At 54.9% G+C, this 18,196-nt stretch overlaps 2 protein-coding genes across 2 annotated transcripts in view; both read right to left on the bottom strand.

The window, feature by feature from the left end:
- Positions 1-18,196, bottom strand: part of LOC126049965 (coiled-coil domain-containing protein 81-like) — a 76,839-nt gene that overhangs the window by 43,476 nt on the left and 15,167 nt on the right. The gene's annotated exons all lie outside the window — the stretch shown is intronic.
- Positions 10,113-13,606, bottom strand: LOC126049968 (outer dense fiber protein 3-like). Its single transcript, XM_049827148.1, has 6 exons — positions 13,375-13,606; positions 12,376-12,576; positions 12,054-12,155; positions 11,575-11,696; positions 11,006-11,146; positions 10,113-10,199 (listed from the first exon to the last, which is right to left on the bottom strand). Exons 1-6 carry the CDS (start codon positions 13,604-13,606, stop codon positions 10,113-10,115), a joined length of 885 nt encoding a protein of 294 aa, XP_049683105.1.

Raw genomic sequence — 18,196 nt, 5'->3', positions numbered from 1 at the left:
GCTTTGAACACCTGGAACTTCTTTTTCGTGTCCTATTTTCCAGGCGTCCCTTAATCTACGGTTTTCCTCCTAGGGAGGGTGAGTCGGGCCCGGTGTTAGCCAGCAGAATTTGCTGCTGGCGGCTCTCAGTTAGCGAGGTTTAGGAATACCTCTGTGGTGCCGCTTTGGGGAGTTTCTCCCTGGAAATCGAGGCAAGAGAGCCCTTTCCCAAGGTGCAGAAGAAACCGCGTAGACTTGTGTGTACCTTCTAGGTCATGCAAGTAAAGCGAGATGCCAGCCAGAGATCGGGAGTGTGTTCACATTTCTCCCCGATAAGTCAAATGCCCTATTTTTCATGGGTTTCTCACAGGAATAAGAATCGTGAGCGGGCACAGAAGGGTTTCTGTACTGGGCCTGGCTGGGATACAGGTAATTTTTTTGTCATTGCACCCTGCACGGTGCTGTTTTCGGCGTTGACCACACACCGATGTTTAGCTGCTGCTGAGCAGTGCTTATGCAGAACCAAGGTCTTCTCTGTTTCTCACTCTGCTGCCCCAGGGAGCTGGCTGGGAGGGGACACAGCAGAGACAGCTGCCCCGAGCTGACCGAAGGGGCACCACGGTCCATACCACGTAGTGTCATGCTCAGCAAGAAAACCGGGACTGGGGGAGTCTTTCCAAGGCAGCCACTGCACCAAGATGGCTGGGCATCTGCCTGCTGGTGAAAGGTGGTCTGTGGTTGCTGTCACATCCGTTGGTTTCCTTTTTTATTTCTTCCTAAAGCAGGACGCTACCTTATTTACTTGTAACACCGTTCCTACGTTCCGTGGGATGGGGCTAGAGGTAGGTTACGCAAGCCATCAAGCCACTGTCTGGAAGCACCAGAGCCTTTTGGGTACTGTTTGTCACCATGGTTTGCGTGAGGAGGAAACTAAAACACAGAATAGACGGCGAGAAATTTAACCTGCCATGGTGATAGCTACAGTGAACAAGCACGATTTTGTGCTTTACAAAGCATCGTTTTTAAAATTCAACCCTGAGTTTTTTCAGGTGTAAAGCCTTATTTTTATAATGCAAGCCTCAATGTTAGGGCAAAAAGCATAAATTTAAAAGACCAAAGCCTACTTCTGGGGGTGCAAACAGTCATTTTAAGGTCCAGACCCACATATATGGAGTACAAAAACTAATTTATTAGTTCCAAGCTCCATGTTTAAGGTTCAGAGACTCATTTTAAGGGCCCAGAGCATCATTTTTAAGCCCCAAAGTCTGATTTGGAAGGACCACAGCCTCATCTGTAGAGTCTAAATCCAAACTTATACAGTCCAAAGCCTTATTTTTACTTTCCAAACTCTTAGTTTTGCCTTCCAAAGCCTCATTTTAGTTTCCAAAACCTTCACTTTCAGGGTGCAGAGGCTCAGTGTTAGTTTGCATAGTCTCATTTTCAGGGTCCAAAGCCTCTTTTTTAGGATCCAGACAGGCATTTTTAGGGTGCAAGCTGCATCTGGAGTGTCCAAACCCTCATTTGGAGCATCCAAAGCCCACTTTTAGGGCTCAAAGCCTCAGGCTTAGGTCCCAAAAGCTCAGGCTTAGGGTCCAAAGCTTTGATTCGAGGATTGAGAGACTTCAATTGTAGGGTGCCAACCCTCATTTTAAGGTACAAACTCCTCACTTAGGGCTCAAAGCCTCATTTCCTTAATGTCCGAGGCATATAATGAGCATCCAAAGACCCAGTTGTAGGGTCCAAAGCCCCATTTTAGGGCCAAAATCCTTGGGTTTAGGCTTTAGAAACGGCCCTTTGGAAATGCTGACTCATATGGGCCCTAGCAATATGAAAGAGGGGGTCTCAGGATCCCTGGGCCCCCACTGCCTGCGGCTGTCTGAACCTCTGCCAGCTCTGGCTGGGAGACAGGAATCGCCAGGGAGAAGGGGGTACTGGGGGGAGGTACTGGTCCGGCCAACTTGGGAGGGTCCGTACCAGTCCCTGTGCCCTTGTGCTCTCTCTAGTTAGTGCACAACAGGAAGAGGGTGGAAGAAGACCTCTGGCAGAGGCTGCCGTACCTGCGGGACACTCAAGCCACCTTGCCAGAGGTGGCCATCAGGTTCATCGGTGGGCCACAGTCCCCAGGGTTCCTCTTCTGCCAGCCTGGCCCCAGTCCCCACCACCGCATTGGCAGCAAGGTCTTGCCGCATGGCACCCGAGGAACCTGAGCAGGCAGAAGCTGCGGGATATCTGTGACGGCGAGGAGGGGCTGGTGGGGCAGGGGACGGGGCCTGGGCAGGGTGCCATGGTCTGGAGGGGACTCCTGGGGGTCTCTGCAGGCAGTGGGGGGTCATGTCTGCTCTGCTTCCTTCTCTTGCAGCCCTTCTGCCCTTGGCGAAAGACCCTGAACTCTCGGTCAGGACTCTGGCAGCGGAGGCCATCTTCATCCTGATAAGAGAGATGCCAAGATCAGGATGGAGCCTGCAGTCACTGTGCTGCTGGCCCCTGGTGAGCCCTGAAGAAGTGAAATCCTCCTCTGAAAAACAGCTGTATTTTACGAAATTATTTTTTTTAATAAAGCTGGAACAACAAGCCCAGTCCCATGCTGTCCTTCCCATGGAGAACACCCAGAGTGTGCTGAGCAGACAGTGTCATTCCTGGCTTGTGCTGCTGCCTGCAGGACAGCAGACCGGGACCCAGGGTGTCCTTGCGGCAAAGCCCCAGCTGCTCCGCTAGACCACAGAACCCGGAGAGGAGGAGGAGGAGGAGGAGAGAAGCTTTAGCCCAGCCTGCCTCTCCTGAGACATCTCAGGGCACCCGTACTCTGCCAGGTCGGCAAATTGTCGTTTGTCCTGGCATCAAACCCCTCTCTTTTACAGGGGAGGTGTGCTGGTTTGGGCTGGGATAGAGTTAATTTTCTTCACGGTAGCTGGCATGGGGCTATGTTTTGAGTGGGAACAAGGGGTTATACCAGATGTCCCGAGGGGGGACAGCCCAAAACTACATAAACCAAGTGGGGCAGGAGCAAAACTGCCTCCAGTCACCTCGACTGGTAATCTGGCAAAGCTGTGGCTGATAGAAAGCTGACAAACCCTGGAGGCAGGAGAAAATGTGGGTCACAAGTGGTGTTCCCCAGGGCTCAGTATTGCGGCCGGCTCTGTTTAATATCTTTATCAACCATCTGCATGAGGGGATGCAGTGCACCCTCAGCAAGTTTGACGACGACACCAAGTTGGGAGGGAGGGTTGGTCTGCCTGAGGGTAGGAAGGCTCTACAGAGAGATCTGGACAGGCTGGATAGATGGGCCGAGGCCAATTGTATGAGGTTCAACGAGGCCAAGTGCCAGGTCCTTCACTTCGGTCACAACAACCCCATGCAGTGCTACAGGCTTGGGGAAGAGTGGCTGGGAAGCTGCCTGGTGGAAAAGGACCTGGGGCTGCTGGTTGACAGCCGGCTGAATATGAGCCAGCAACGTGCCCAGGTGGCCAAGAAGGCCAACGGCATTCTGGCCCGTATCAGAAATAGTGTGGCCAGCATGAGAACGGAGGTGATTGTTGCCCTGTACTCGGCATTGGTGAGGACGCACCTCGAGTCCTGTGTTCAGTTTTGGGCCCCTCACTACAGGAAAGACATGGAGATGCTGGAGCATGTCCAGAGAAGGGCAACCAAGCTGGTGAGGGGCCTGGAGCACAAGTCTTACGAGGAGCGGCTGAGGGAGCTGGGGGTGTTTAGTCTGGAGAAAAGGAGGCTGAGGAGAGACCTTATTGCTCTCTCCAACTACCTGAAAGGAGATTGTAGTGCGGTGGCTGCTGGTCTCTTCCATCAAGTAACTTGTGATAGGACAAGAGGAAATGTGTCCACCGGACAAGCCCACCAGGACTGGACCCCTCGGCTGACCGGACACCTCAGCTGACTGAACCAAGGCTGGACAGACCCAGGACCGGTGAAATCTTTCTCTCTTCCTTTTTCTCCCTCTGTCTTCTTCTCTCTTTCCTTTTACTTTGCCACAGTCCCTACACCTCATCCGTTTCAAGATATAAACTGTTGACCAAGTCTGAGACCAAGAGTAGATCCAGCCGCCCCTAGACCCTTCTCTGAGGAGGAGTCTGGAAAGCAAGGGGGTCTGCTCTGACCCTCCTGACTCAACGGGAGGGATCTCCTTATTCCCTCAGTTGATGTATATGGTTACACGGTTTACAGAAGTAGTCTGATGCCAATTCCTGTTGTGAGAAACCCTGCCACCTACTACCACGCCTCCCCAGTTCAGCTGGCTTCGGTCATGAACAAAATCTCTAACCGATCGTTTGGTGTCGTTTCACCTTAATTTAGCCCGAGGGAATTTCAAATTAAACACGACTCCCTGGTCTGTCCAGTCTGGGTCGTGACAGGCCCTCACTGCTCGTCCCCCAAAATCACAGACCCCGGCCCCAGCGATTTTTGACACGCTTCAACTCTGTCTCCTTCTCGATAAGGCTATAACCCATTTCCCACCCTCGTTGCCCAGGTTAGTGAGAATTGGAGCAAAGTGGCAAAGCTCCTTTCCTTGGAAAGTTGAGGTCGGTGTCACGTCTGCCTTTGTGACATGAATAATTCTGCAGCTTATGTTTCTACAGTAGCCAAAGGCCTTTCCCCGTTCCTCAGCTCCAGGTCCTGTTCTCCAACGTGATTGCTGCTGCACCAACTGTAGGCTTCCTTCTTGCAGAAAAAGCCAAGAAATCCTTTTTAAGAGAGACTGCAAACACCTGGTCAGGAACATGCTCCTGAGAGCTCAGGAGAGCCAGAGCAGTACCCGTTACTGAGGGCTTGAGTCCCGTCATACGGCCTTTAGAGCAAAAAACCCACACATGCTCTACGGCAAGGTAACAGGGGGCCTGGGAAATGTCAGTCATCCAAAAGGATTTCCCTCCCGTTGGAGACCAGCACGTACCTTACTAGTGCAGGAAGGAGAAGAAATTTGGTTGCAGAGTGACGGCTGAACAGCTCCGCGGAATTTGGGGCAGAGCTGGAAGGCTGAATCAAAGCATAACGGTGACCAAAGCGCAAAGAGAATCCCCTGGCCTGGCTGTACAGATGTGAACTACCCTCTGCTCTTCAGGCAAACTACAGGTGGTCTTACGGTGTGTGCATTGAGCGCCTTCCTGACAGGCCTTGATGCAGCATGCGAGTTGCTTCATTACAGTAGGGAGCAGCTGTCCTCTCTGAGGAAGGCAGGGGAACCTGGGAGACCCGATGGGCTTTCCTGCCAACAAAGAGGCCGGAAAGGAGGGACAGAGGGTCCAAAAGAGAACTCGGTGGCAGCGCTTTGTCCTTCTGCTCTTGCCTGCTGTGACTGGGAAGATGTGAGCTCCAGGCGCCTGTCCTATGGGCTGTTGCATCATACGGCTGATGGGGAGCTGGGGACGTCCAGCTGGCAGGGCCAGACCTTGATGAGGTCTGCACGGCAGAAACATGCAACGAGGGAAAAAACTGATGTAATTTCTGTGTTTAATCTGGCAGCCTTGTGTTCTTATACTGTTGGGCTGACCTAATAATAGGAATGTAGCTTTGAACACCTGGAACTTCTTTTTCGTGTCCTATTTTCCAGGTGTCTCTCAATCTATGGTTTTCCTCCTAGGGAGGGTGAGTCGGGCCCGGTGTTAGTCAGCAGAATTTGCTGCTGGCGGCTCTCAGTTAGCGAGGTTTAGGAATACCTCTGTGGTGATGCAGATTGTGGGAGTTTCTCCCTGCATCCGTCCCCTCTCCAGCACTGAGGCAGGCATTGGGAAAGCTCGGTGCTTGCCCCTGCATCAGCACCTTCATCTCACTCAGAGGTGGGGATACAGCACTGACCTTCCAGCACCAGGAATTGTCAGGTAGGCAGAATGATCCCCCCGTCCATCCAGCGCTGCAAAAAAGAACGCCTGCTTTCTAACACTCCAAAATTGAGCCTTAGAGAGTTTCTGAAGCGCCGACTTAACGGTAACAGTCTCAGTTAATCCCAGGAGCCACAGGCCCTGTACCTGCTGCCATCGCCTCCTCTCCATCAACTGTTTTCCAGCCTCTTCCACCTCACCCCAGCTCAGATGCTCAGGGCTGACGGGGGGCTGGCGACCCTCGGGGCAGCCGCAGGAACCGCTCCGACCTTGGTTGTGGGGTTGTCCCTGGGGCTGGGCGCTCGGGCCCAGGGCTGGCGACCACGGAAGGGCCCGTGGGCCGTGAGGAATCCAGGTCCCCCCCAGCCCCGTCCACGCTGGGAGATACCTGCCCCTGCCCCTGCCCCTGGTCCTGGTCCTGGTCTTATCCCTATCCCTATCCCTATCCCTATCCCTATCCTTATCCCTATCCTTATACCTATCCCTATCCTTATCCCCCTCCTCGCCCCGGCTGCCCCCACCCCACCTCTCCTCCATTTCTCCTCAGGCTGCTCAGCCTCCCGCCCCCTCTATCTGTGACTGACAGCCAGCCTCCGGCTCCGCTGATTGGCTCAGCCGTGGCCAATGGCGCAGCTGTTGCCAGGCCGGCAGGGGCAGATGAGGCCTCTCCTCACAGAGCTGCCCCCTGCCGCTGGCGAGGGTGGACGGATGGATCCACGGAGGGATGTCCGTGACTTTTTCTCGGAATGCTGTCCCGGAGCCCAGCCAGAACTAAGGCCGTGCCTTCCCCACCCCGCTCTTCCCCCGCCTTGTTAGGTCTCCTTGTTGCCACCAGCTGGTTCCCAAGGCTGGGCCCGGTCCGCTCTCCTGCAAGCCAGGGCTGTGGCCTTGGCTTTTCGCCCTGCTCCCTCCCCTCAGCATCCTCAGCTCCACCACCTCAGGGTCACTGCAGCCAAGGCTGCTGCCGACTTTCAAATCCCCAACCAGTTCCTCCTTGTTCACCAGCACCAGGTCCAGCTCAGCACGTCTCCTTCTGGGTTCCTCCATCTCCTCTGGGTTCCTCCACCTTCTGGGTTCCTCCCTCTCCTCTGGGTTCCTCATCTCCTTCTGGGTTCCTCCCTCTCCTCTGGGTTCCTCCATCTCCTTCCGTGTTCCTCTATCATCAGCACCAGGTCCAGCAGAGCACCTCTCATGGGTTCTTCCATCTCCTTGTGGGTTCCTCCATCACCAGAACCAGGTCCAGCAGAGCACCTCTCCTTCTGGGTTCCTCCATCTTCTGGGTTCCTCCCTGTCCTTCTGGGTTCCTCCATCACCAGCACCACGTCCAGCAGAGCACCTCTCCTTCTGGGTTCCTCCATCTCCTCTGGGTTCCTCATCTCCTTCTGGGTTCCTCCCTCTCCTCTGGGTTCCTCCATCTCCTTCCGTGTTCCTCTATCACCAGCACCAGGTCCAGCAGAGCACCTCTCCTTCTGGCTTCCTCCATCTCCTCTGGGTTCCTCCCTCTCCTTCTGGGTTCCTCCATCACCAGCACCACGTCCAGCAGAGCACCTCTCCTTCTGGGTTCCTCCCTCTCCTTGCTTCCTCCATCACCCGTGCCAGGAACTGCACTCTAGAAGCGTTCTAGATTGCCTAAGCCCTGCTGGACCGTCCTTCCAGCAAGTACCAGGGTGGTTCAGGTCCCCCATGAGGACCAGGGCCTGTGAACGTGAGGCTTCCTTCTTTACTGGTTTGAAGAAGACCTCAGCTACCTCTTTCTCCTGAACAGGAGGTCTCTAGCAGATCCCTGCTAACACAGCAGCCATCTTGGTCTGTCTGCTGACCCTGAACCACAGGCTGGCTCCTGTCCCACCCCAAGCAGGAGGCAAGTACATCTCCTCGCCTTCCCGGCCGGTCCTTCCCGACAAGCTTGCGTCCCTCCACCGCAGCCCTCCCACGGTGCCATCTATCCACCACACCCCCATGGTCCTAGCATGGTCACAGCCCTGTAATCCCACGCAGATTCTGGCCCTGCGAGTGGTTCTCCACGTTGCGTGCGGGAGTGTGCGGGCACCAGCACCAGCTGTGCTGGTTTCCCTGGGAAGGGGGCGAGAGCCTCCTCCACCGTGCTACCTCTGTGTTGGGATGCGCGGGAGAGGGGCTGCACGTGTTTGTGCTGTGGGGTATGTGTGGACTTTACTCCCTCCTGCCCCTACGAGCCGTTCTGGGATCACGCACGGGGGGTGTGTAACCCCTTTAGACCATCACCAGGCACAGACTAGTCAGTACAGCCGGGAACAGCCCCAGAGCCCTTTATTTTGTATTTTTAGGTGGATCTGAGAAGCTGAGAAGCCTCCCAGCCCCTTTTTGCTACAGCCACTGCTACAGCCGTGATGCCCATTGACCGCCCCTGTCCACTGCCACACAGGCGCTGGAGCGGCAGTTTGCGGAGCAGTGGAGGGGGGTTGCGGCACTGCCAGTTTGAGTAAGGCTGGTGGCTGGTGCAGGGCTCCTACGGGCAGGATGTGGCCTGGGGCCATGGTGCTTGCCCCTGCATCAGCACCTTCATCTCACTCAGAGCTGGGGACACAGCACTGACCTTCCGGCACCAGGATTTTGTATCAGCCCTTTGGAAGCCCTGCCAAAGCATGTCCCAAATTCCCTGCTGGCAGGAGGCTCTCCTATAGACCCCTGCGGACCGAGCCTTCTCCAGACTTCTTCACCCCTAGGCTGGATGCTCTTCCCGACACCGGAGGACCGGGCCACTCTTCTATGCAGAGGCAGAGCTCCCTGGCACACTTCTACACACAACCATTGGCGCCTCATGCCCTGCCTGTCTCAGCAAAGAAGCACCTCTAAGATGGGAAGACACGCTTCAGGCCTGTTCGCTGCTGTCACTCTCACTCCTCTCGGTATCTACAGACTCCCAAGGGGTGCTTGGGCTCCTCTTTAATTAGGACATAAGCAGAGTCTTTGCCTATGTCTCAGGACGATGGGTGACGCCATCCAGGCCCCAAAATCACCTGCTGCGAGTCCTATACTGCACGGTGGCAACTGGTGGAACTGTCAGTCCCTGCTGTACCACTCAGGGCTGGGCTCACACCGCCAGATCCCACAGCTCCAGCTTTCCCCCTGGCTCCCACTTCCCAGATTGCCTTCATTGCAAGGCTGCCGTGCAGTCTGATGGAGCGAGCGAATATTGCGCGTGCTTTTGAAACCCCCCAGCAGGCAGGATGCCTTGGCATGGGCTGTGTCAAACAGCCATGCTCCTGGGATGCAGCCATCACCTTGGGCTGCAGGTTCCTCTCTTACTGCTCTCCCTGATGATCCACAGCCCAGCTACGAACCTCTCCGCTCGTGTGCTGGTGATAGTTGACCAGTACCATCACGGCCTGCGTCGCTCTTCCCGGGCCACTTGCTCTGCCCGGACGCCTGCTGCAGCTCTGCCATCCTGCGCAGGCTTCTGTCCTACTTGCCAAGAGGGGACGGAGCCATCGTCGTCTGCTGCCGCATCCTGCGACTCTCCTGCTTGGCTTCTCTCATGGAAGCAGAGCGCTGACTCCTGGCGCCGACGTCCTGTCATCACATGTCATCCTCAGATCCCGCCGGCAGCTGTGCCATGGATCAGCAGGTTCCTGGCCACCGTGGCCAACACCTCCTTGCAGTCAGGCATGGTCTTCTGTGCTCCTGCTGACCTCCACCCCTTCTTCTGCGATTTTTGTCTCCTCCATCCATTTACTCTATCTCCATTGATGATAGAGTTGTCCCCTCACTCTGGCCATTGGCAAGTGGGGCAGCACAGGAGTCTTTCCTGGGCCCTGAGCAAGAACGTGCACTTTTATAAGGTGACCCAGAGGACGCAACTGTCATCATGTCTGTTGGACTCCTTCTCCTCAACTGTTGTCGTTCTGGGGACTCGCCTGTGCTATTCAGCCCACGGCAAGAGGTCACGCCGAGCGGCTGTGTTTCTGGCTGCACCCTGGAGACAAGCCACCCGCGTGCACTGAAATTGGGGTGCCCAGGTGGGCTGTGTCCTCGGGGGCAAGCCTGTGCCTGCGGGACGCTCGGCCGTCGGGTGAGAGTGCGTGGGGAAGGGCCGGACTGCTTTCACGGGGCAGCGTTTAGCTGCGGTCAGGTGAAACGGTGCTGTCAGAGCTCTCTGCCTTGCTTGCGCTGTTGATCTCGCTGCTCTCCCCTCGACCTCATCTTGCAATGTTTGGCTGAGGCATAGACACAAAATGGGGACGGCCCATCGTCCTCACCCTCGCGCACCCCCTCTCTCCACAGCTGAAGGTGAACAGACCAGACCTTTGGGGGTATGTTGTTTTATTGCAGAGATAGTAGAGGAGTTGTGTAGAGGGAATGGCGGAGTCCAAAAGTGGGAGCAGGGGCCTGGGGCTTGATCAGCGTCACCTGGAAGGGGAAAAGCGAGAAGAAAAAAAGGTGACCGTGGTGCCTTGTTCGCAAGAAGACTTTTGTCTTCAGCAAAGGCCGTCTGGCATAACAAGTTGATGGCTGTGCATTTGCCGTTTGCCGTGCATTGCTGTGTGCGTGCCCGGGCACTTTCAGCTAACTCCCCCTGTGCCAGTGGCACGCTTGATGGAAACCTCCTGTGTGATCAGGACGTTTCTAAGGGTCTGCTGCTGTTACTGATTGGCATTTCTCCCTTTTTGGAGAGGCATATAAAGGCAAGAGAAAAAAAAAAAAGAGTTTAGGGGCACGTAAAATCCATCCCTCGAGCGTTTTCAGAGGGCCGCTCAAAGCAAAGAGCCTGTGTTTGACACAAAATGGAGCAACATGCCCACTCCGTCTGGCAGGGCAAGCTCATGGCTGGAGCATGGCTGCTCCAAGTCCAGAGCCTTTCTAGCTCCAGCCAGACTTTGCTAGACGCCGCTGCCCTCCCAGCTGATCCCCCCTGCGTGAGAAAGGTCTGCCCTTGGCTCCGCTTGTGCCTTCTGCAGCAGGGTGTCCTCCTGAAGAGCTTGTAATGTGTGAGCATGTGTCAGCACTGAGCGCCTGAGCTAGTGCAGAGGCAAAGATGTGTTCTTTGGCCTCACTCTGCTCGGCTTTGGGCCAAGGCAAGGGAGCAGGCCTGCTGTCCTGCGGTTTGTCACTCCAGTAAGGTGGTCTGGAGTTCTGAGAAGCCCCGTTGGAAGGGGCAGATGCTTAAGGGCTGGTTGTTGCAAAGCAGGGGAGGAGATTTGGGCAGGCTGCCTTACCTTTCCCGGGCAGTAGTCTGCCGGTCCTGGCTTCACTGTTTTGTCGCCTCCAATTCCGCTTTTGCTTCCCATCGTGTACACGGGAGCCCTTTTTTTGTAGGTGTCCACTTCCACCTTGGGGAATGCAGCAGGACCTGGCGTCTGTAAGAGAGGCAGGGAGGTTGTTGGGTACAAAAGGCAGCAAACAAGAACAACAAAAGTTGATTCTTGCTGGGTGCCCACGCAGGCTGCGCTAGTTGATCTGGCTGGCCAGAGAAGTGGTGTGAGAGGCACGGAGCGATTGGAACAAGGGCCCCTCCTGTTCCCCTGCAGAGAGGCAGATTTTGCAGGGGAGAGGGAGATTCCCATTACTGCCGATGAGTTTTGCCCCACCAAAACTGTTAGGGCTGGAAAGCGAGGGACTGCGGGTGTTGGCGTTGCTGTTGGCAGTAGGAGAGCCACGGGACCCACGGCTTCTTGGGTGCTGCTGCTGGTGCAGGGAAGTGGGCATGAAGAGAGGCTGCAGCAGGAGTCAGAGCCCTCCGGCCCTGAGGAGAGCAGCTGCGAGACAGCAGAGAAGTGTAGCTCACCTTGGCGAGGTCTTCAGCAAAGCTGTTGTGCTTACTCTTCCCTTTTATGGAGTAGCAGGGGCTGGCGTGGGTGTAGGCTGTGTTGGGTCCCACCAGCCTGGGCAGGGTGTAGGTGCCAGGACCTGGAAGGGGAACGGGAAGAGAGCGTGTGTGAGTCCGGCAGGGAGAGGAGCAGCGCCTGAGTGGGAGAGAAGCAGCCTGCCAAGCCTGCTGCAAGGAGCTTGAAGGATGTCTCGCCCCTCTCCCAACACCTCTGTCTTTTGTCGCACGTGGCGTGTGTCGGCAGCTCCAAGCCCGAGTTGCCGGTTCTTTTGTGGGATGGGAGGAGATGGTGCTCCGGGACATCAAGCAAGCTCGTCAAGAGACCCTTGCGCCCTGCTGTGTAGGCTTTTCGCTAGGCCTGTCAAAAAAGCTGCCCGGCAGGTTTTCTCTGGAGGACAGCGGGCTGCAAGCGTGTGTATTTCCCCGAGTTCCCTTACCTGGAGTTTCACTGGTTTTGAAGGCCTTGTGCCGGAAGGCCATGGACGGCGCCGGCGCGCATTTGTAGAGGTGTTGGTTGGCCTTGTCGGTGGAGTAGTCACCTAGGGAGAAGCAGAGAAAAGCAGGGAAGCTGGGCTCTCTTCCTCAAGCCAAAGAGGAAAGGTCAGGAGGAGGTGCTCAGCCACGTTTGCCTTCTGCCTGGAAACCTCTGAAGCTCCTTCGGGACGCGAGCTGATGGTTTTGTGCCCCGGTAGCACAGGGCAAAAAGGCAGGTGTGCTGCTTGTGTCGCCTGGAAGAAGTGCTGGAGAAATGGTACTCACTTGGTCCAGGGGTGACCTCGGTCGTTATCTTGGGAAGTCTGCCCATGTGCTGTGCCGGAGCCACGTACTTCCCGTTCCTGGTGATGGAGGGCTGGACGTAGTACCGAGGGCCCGGGGAGCAACTGTCTGTGCCGGGAGGTTTGGCCCTTTGGAAAGTGTACGCAGGGGCTTTGGTTTTGGTGGGATTGTGAACCAGGTAACCTAGGAAGAAAAGCCTGTGAAAGGACACCTGCCTGCAACTCCATAGTTAAAGCTAGTTTCTAAGTGGAGTAGCTGAAGTTGCCGGCCACAAGAATTTCCCTTCCTGTGTGGTTTTTGTCCTCCAAGAATGATACCGGCAGGCCAATACAATGGTACAATGACTTCCGGCAAGAACAGTGTAGGCACTGTGCAATTAATCAGAATACCACCAAAATGCAATTATTATGAAGTATTAAATCCCCAAACAGTTGCCACGCTAACTTAAAGCAGATGTAAAGATTGCCTCTATCACGTTTTGCTTTCCCGCAGCCCCAGTGGGAAAGAAATTGAAAACTTACTGCTACTATGGAGGAGGAGAGGAAGAAAGTGAAGGAGAAGAAGGTGGTGAAGGAGAAGGTGGTGTTGAAGGAGAAGAAGAGAAGATGAAAACGGGGGAGAAGAATAGGAAGAGAAGATGAAGTAGAATAGGAGAAGATGAAGAAGGAGGAGAAGAAGAGGAGAAGAGAAGGAGAAGAAAAAGAAGAGAAGAAGAAAAGGATGAGGTGGGAGCAGGAAGTTCAGAGCAAAGACAGAGAAGAAGCTTCCTCCTGTGCTGCTACGGCCACCTCTGTGCTCAGCAGAGTCCGGCAGCTCTTTTCCCGGCCTTTCCCCGGAGCAGCCTGAGCCTTCCTCTGGCCCACCTGCGTGCTTGCTGCAGCTGAGAGCATGGAGGCTTGGAGCAACGGGGAACGGAGCCGTGGCTGCTTGTCCCCCAGAGGCAGCGGATGTGGTGCACCCCGCTTGCGACGGTGGTTTTACCTGTTGTCCCGGGGATCGAGTACTTGGGTCCCGGGCTGGTGAACTGGGCCATGATGGGGCCGCGTGGGCGATGAGGTCTCCAGGTGCCCACCCAGGCTCCGTCCACGTCGGAGGCAGCTACTGAGCCTATGGCAAGAGCAGGAGAGTTGCCGAGGGGCTTCCCTGGCGGAGGCCCGGCGTGAAACCTCCCCGGGAGGAGCAGCAACGCTTCACCTTTCTCCATCTTGGCCATCGGACTGGGTGCGGATGAGCTTGTTGGCCGCTGCACCTCTCGGTCGCAGAGCACGGCGAGAGTGAGGGCAGGCAGCGATCGCGCAGGAGAGGTTGTGGTCTCGGCTGCCAGGTGGCCTTGGGGAGAGGCCTTGGCTCGTCACGGAGACGCCCAGTGACGTCATAGAGCTCCGGGCGCCTGTCGTATGGGCTGTTGCATCATACGGCTGATGGGGAGCTGGGGACGTCCAGCTGGCAGGGCCAGACCTTGATGAGGTCTGCACGGCAGAAACATGCAACGAGGGAAAAACTGGTGTGATTTCTGTGTTTAATCTGGCAGCCTTGTGTTCTTATACTGTTGGGCTGACCTAATAATAGGAATGTAGCTTTGAACACCTGGAACTTCTTTTTCGTGTCCTATTTTCCAGGCGTCCCTTAATCTACGGTTTTCCTCCTAGGGAGGGTGAGTCGGGCCCGGTGTTAGCCAGCAGAATTTGCTGCTGGCGGCTCTCAGTTAGCGAGGTTTAGGAATACCTCTGTGGTGCCGCTTTGGGGAGTTTCTCCCTGGAAATCGAGGCAAGAGAGCCCTTTCCCAAGGTGCAGAAGAAACCGCGTAGACTTGTGTGTACCTTCTAGGTCATGCAAGTAAAGCGAGATGCCAGCCAGAGATCGGGAGTGTGTTCACATTTCTCCCCGATAAGTCAAATGCCCTATTTTTCATGGGTTTCTCACAGGAATAAGAATCGTGAGCGGGCACAGAAGGGTTTCTGTACTGGGCCTGGCTGGGATACAGGTAATTTTTTTGTCATTGCACCCTGCACGGTGCTGTTTTCGGCGTTGACCACACACCGATGTTTAGCTGCTGCTGAGCAGTGCTTATGCAGAACCAAGGTCTTCTCTGTTTCTCACTCTGCTGCCCCAGGGAGCTGGCTGGGAGGGGACACAGCAGAGACAGCTGCCCCGAGCTGACCGAAGGGGCACCACGGTCCATACCACGTAGTGTCATGCTCAGCAAGAAAACCGGGACTGGGGGAGTCTTTCCAAGGCAGCCACTGCACCAAGATGGCTGGGCATCTGCCTGCTGGTGAAAGGTGGTCTGTGGTTGCTGTCACATCCGTTGGTTTCCTTTTTTATTTCTTCCTAAAGCAGGACGCTACCTTATTTACTTGTAACACCGTTCCTACGTTCCGTGGGATGGGGCTAGAGGTAGGTTACGCAAGCCATCAAGCCACTGTCTGGAAGCACCAGAGCCTTTTGGGTACTGTTTGTCACCATGGTTTGCGTGAGGAGGAAACTAAAACACAGAATAGACGGCGAGAAATTTAACCTGCCATGGTGATAGCTACAGTGAACAAGCACGATTTTGTGCTTTACAAAGCATCGTTTTTAAAATTCAACCCTGAGTTTTTTCAAGTGTAAAGCCTTATTTTTATAATGCAAGCCTCAATGTTAGGGCAAAAAGCATAAATTTAAAAGACCAAAGCCTACTTCTGGGGGTGCAAACAGTCATTTTAAGGTCCAGACCCACATATATGGAGTACAAAAACTAATTTATTAGTTCCAAGCTCCATGTTTAAGGTTCAGAGACTCATTTTAAGGGCCCAGAGCATCATTTTTAAGCCCCAAAGTCTGATTTGGAAGGACCACAGCCTCATCTGTAGAGTCTAAATCCAAACTTATACAGTCCAAAGCCTTATTTTTACTTTCCAAACTCTTAGTTTTGCCTTCCAAAGCCTCATTTTAGTTTCCAAAACCTTCACTTTCAGGGTGCAGAGGCTCAGTGTTAGTTTGCACAGTCTCATTTTCAGGGTCCAAAGCCTCTTTTTTAGGATCCAGACAGGCATTTTTAGGGTGCAAGCTGCATCTGGAGTGTCCAAACCCTCATTTGGAGCATCCAAAGCCCACTTTTAGGGCTCAAAGCCTCAGGCTTAGGTCCCAAAAGCTCAGGCTTAGGGTCCAAAGCTTTGATTCGAGGATTGAGAGACTTCAATTGTAGGGTGCCAACCCTCATTTTAAGGTACAAACTCCTCACTTAGGGCTCAAAGCCTCATTTCCTTAATGTCCGAGGCATATAATGAGCATCCAAAGACCCAGTTGTAGGGTCCAAAGCCCCATTTTAGGGCCAAAATCCTTGGGTTTAGGCTTTAGAAACGGCCCTTTGGAAATGCTGACTCATATGGGCCCTAGCAATATGAAAGAGGGGGTCTCAGGATCCCTGGGCCCCCACTGCCTGCGGCTGTCTGAACCTCTGCCAGCTCTGGCTGGGAGACAGGAATCGCCAGGGAGAAGGGGGTACTGGGGGGAGGTACTGGTCCGGCCAACTTGGGAGGGTCCGTACCAGTCCCTGTGCCCTTGTGCTCTCTCTAGTTAGTGCACAACAGGAAGAGGGTGGAAGAAGACCTCTGGCAGAGGCTGCCGTACCTGCGGGACACTCAAGCCACCTTGCCAGAGGTGGCCATCAGGTTCATCGGTGGGCCACAGTCCCCAGGGTTCCTCTTCTGCCAGCCTGGCCCCAGTCCCCACCACCGCATTGGCAGCAAGGTCTTGCCGCATGGCACCCGAGGAACCTGAGCAGGCAGAAGCTGCGGGATATCTGTGACGGCGAGGAGGGGCTGGTGGGGCAGGGGACGGGGCCTGGGCAGGGTGCCATGGTCTGGAGGGGACTCCTGGGGGTCTCTGCAGGCAGTGGGGGGTCATGTCTGCTCTGCTTCCTTCTCTTGCAGCCCTTCTGCCCTTGGCGAAAGACCCTGAACTCTCGGTCAGGACTCTGGCAGCGGAGGCCATCTTCATCCTGATAAGAGAGATGCCAAGATCAGGATGGAGCCTGCAGTCACTGTGCTGCTGGCCCCTGGTGAGCCCTGAAGAAGTGAAATCCTCCTCTGAAAAACAGCTGTATTTTACGAAATTATTTTTTTTAATAAAGCTGGAACAACAAGCCCAGTCCCATGCTGTCCTTCCCATGGAGAACACCCAGAGTGTGCTGAGCAGACAGTGTCATTCCTGGCTTGTGCTGCTGCCTGCAGGACAGCAGACCGGGACCCAGGGTGTCCTTGCGGCAAAGCCCCAGCTGCTCCGCTAGACCACAGAACCCGGAGAGGAGGAGGAGGAGGAGGAGGAGAGAAGCTTTAGCCCAGCCTGCCTCTCCTGAGACATCTCAGGGCACCCGTACTCTGCCAGGTCGGCAAATTGTCGTTTGTCCTGGCATCAAACCCCTCTCTTTTACAGGGGAGGTGTGCTGGTTTGGGCTGGGATAGAGTTAATTTTCTTCACGGTAGCTGGCATGGGGCTATGTTTTGAGTGGGAACAAGGGGTTATACCAGATGTCCCGAGGGGGGACAGCCCAAAACTACATAAACCAAGTGGGGCAGGAGCAAAACTGCCTCCAGTCACCTCGACTGGTAATCTGGCAAAGCTGTGGCTGATAGAAAGCTGACAAACCCTGGAGGCAGGAGAAAATGTGGGTCACAAGTGGTGTTCCCCAGGGCTCAGTATTGCGGCCGGCTCTGTTTAATATCTTTATCAACCATCTGCATGAGGGGATGCAGTGCACCCTCAGCAAGTTTGACGACGACACCAAGTTGGGAGGGAGGGTTGGTCTGCCTGAGGGTAGGAAGGCTCTACAGAGAGATCTGGACAGGCTGGATAGATGGGCCGAGGCCAATTGTATGAGGTTCAACGAGGCCAAGTGCCAGGTCCTTCACTTCGGTCACAACAACCCCATGCAGTGCTACAGGCTTGGGGAAGAGTGGCTGGGAAGCTGCCTGGTGGAAAAGGACCTGGGGCTGCTGGTTGACAGCCGGCTGAATATGAGCCAGCAACGTGCCCAGGTGGCCAAGAAGGCCAACGGCATTCTGGCCCGTATCAGAAATAGTGTGGCCAGCATGAGAACGGAGGTGATTGTTGCCCTGTACTCGGCATTGGTGAGGACGCACCTCGAGTCCTGTGTTCAGTTTTGGGCCCCTCACTACAGGAAAGACGTGGAGATGCTGGAGCATGTCCAGAGAAGGGCAACCAAGCTGGTGAGGGGCCTGGAGCACAAGTCTTACGAGGAGCGGCTGAGGGAGCTGGGGGTGTTTAGTCTGGAGAAAAGGAGGTTGAGGAGAGACCTTATTGCTCTCTCCAACTACCTGAAAGGAGATTGTAGTGCGGTGGCTGCTGGTCTCTTCCATCAAGTAACTTGTGATAGGACAAGAGGAAATGTGTCCACCGGACAAGCCCACCAGGACTGGACCCCTCGGCTGACCGGACACCTCAGCTGACTGAACCAAGGCTGGACAGACCCAGGACCGGTGAAATCTTTCTCTCTTCCTTTTTCTCCCTCTGTCTTCTTCTCTCTTTCCTTTTACTTTGCCACAGTCCCTACACCTCATCCGTTTCAAGATATAAACTGTTGACCAAGTCTGAGACCAAGAGTAGATCCAGCCGCCCCTAGACCCTTCTCTGAGGAGGAGTCTGGAAAGCAAGGGGGTCTGCTCTGACCCTCCTGACTCAACGGGAGGGATCTCCTTATTCCCTCAGTTGATGTATATGGTTACACGGTTTACAGAAGTAGTCTGATGCCAATTCCTGTTGTGAGAAACCCTGCCACCTACTACCACGCCTCCCCAGTTCA

This window comes from Accipiter gentilis, chromosome 23, assembly GCF_929443795.1.
Source record: "Accipiter gentilis chromosome 23, bAccGen1.1, whole genome shotgun sequence".
Lineage (NCBI taxonomy): Eukaryota > Metazoa > Chordata > Aves > Accipitriformes > Accipitridae > Astur > Astur gentilis.
Note: the sequence above shows the minus strand (reverse complement) of the source record. Positions and strands in the feature narration are given on the sequence as shown.

What these genes read in the sequence shown, in the direction of transcription:
- LOC126049968 (XM_049827148.1), bottom strand. Translation starts at nt 13,606, where the DNA reads ATGGCCAAGATGGAGAAAGGTGAAGCGTTGCTGCTCCTCCCGGGGAGG. An exon ending in TTGCTGAAGACCTCGCCAAG is followed by an intron (nt 11,147 to 11,574) that starts GTGAGCTACACT and finishes CCTCTCTTACAG; the next exon opens with ACGCCAGGTCCTGCTGCATT. An exon ending in CAGACTACTGCCCGGGAAAG is followed by an intron (nt 10,200 to 11,005) that starts GTAAGGCAGCCT and finishes TTCCCCTTCCAG; the next exon opens with GTGACGCTGATCAAGCCCCA.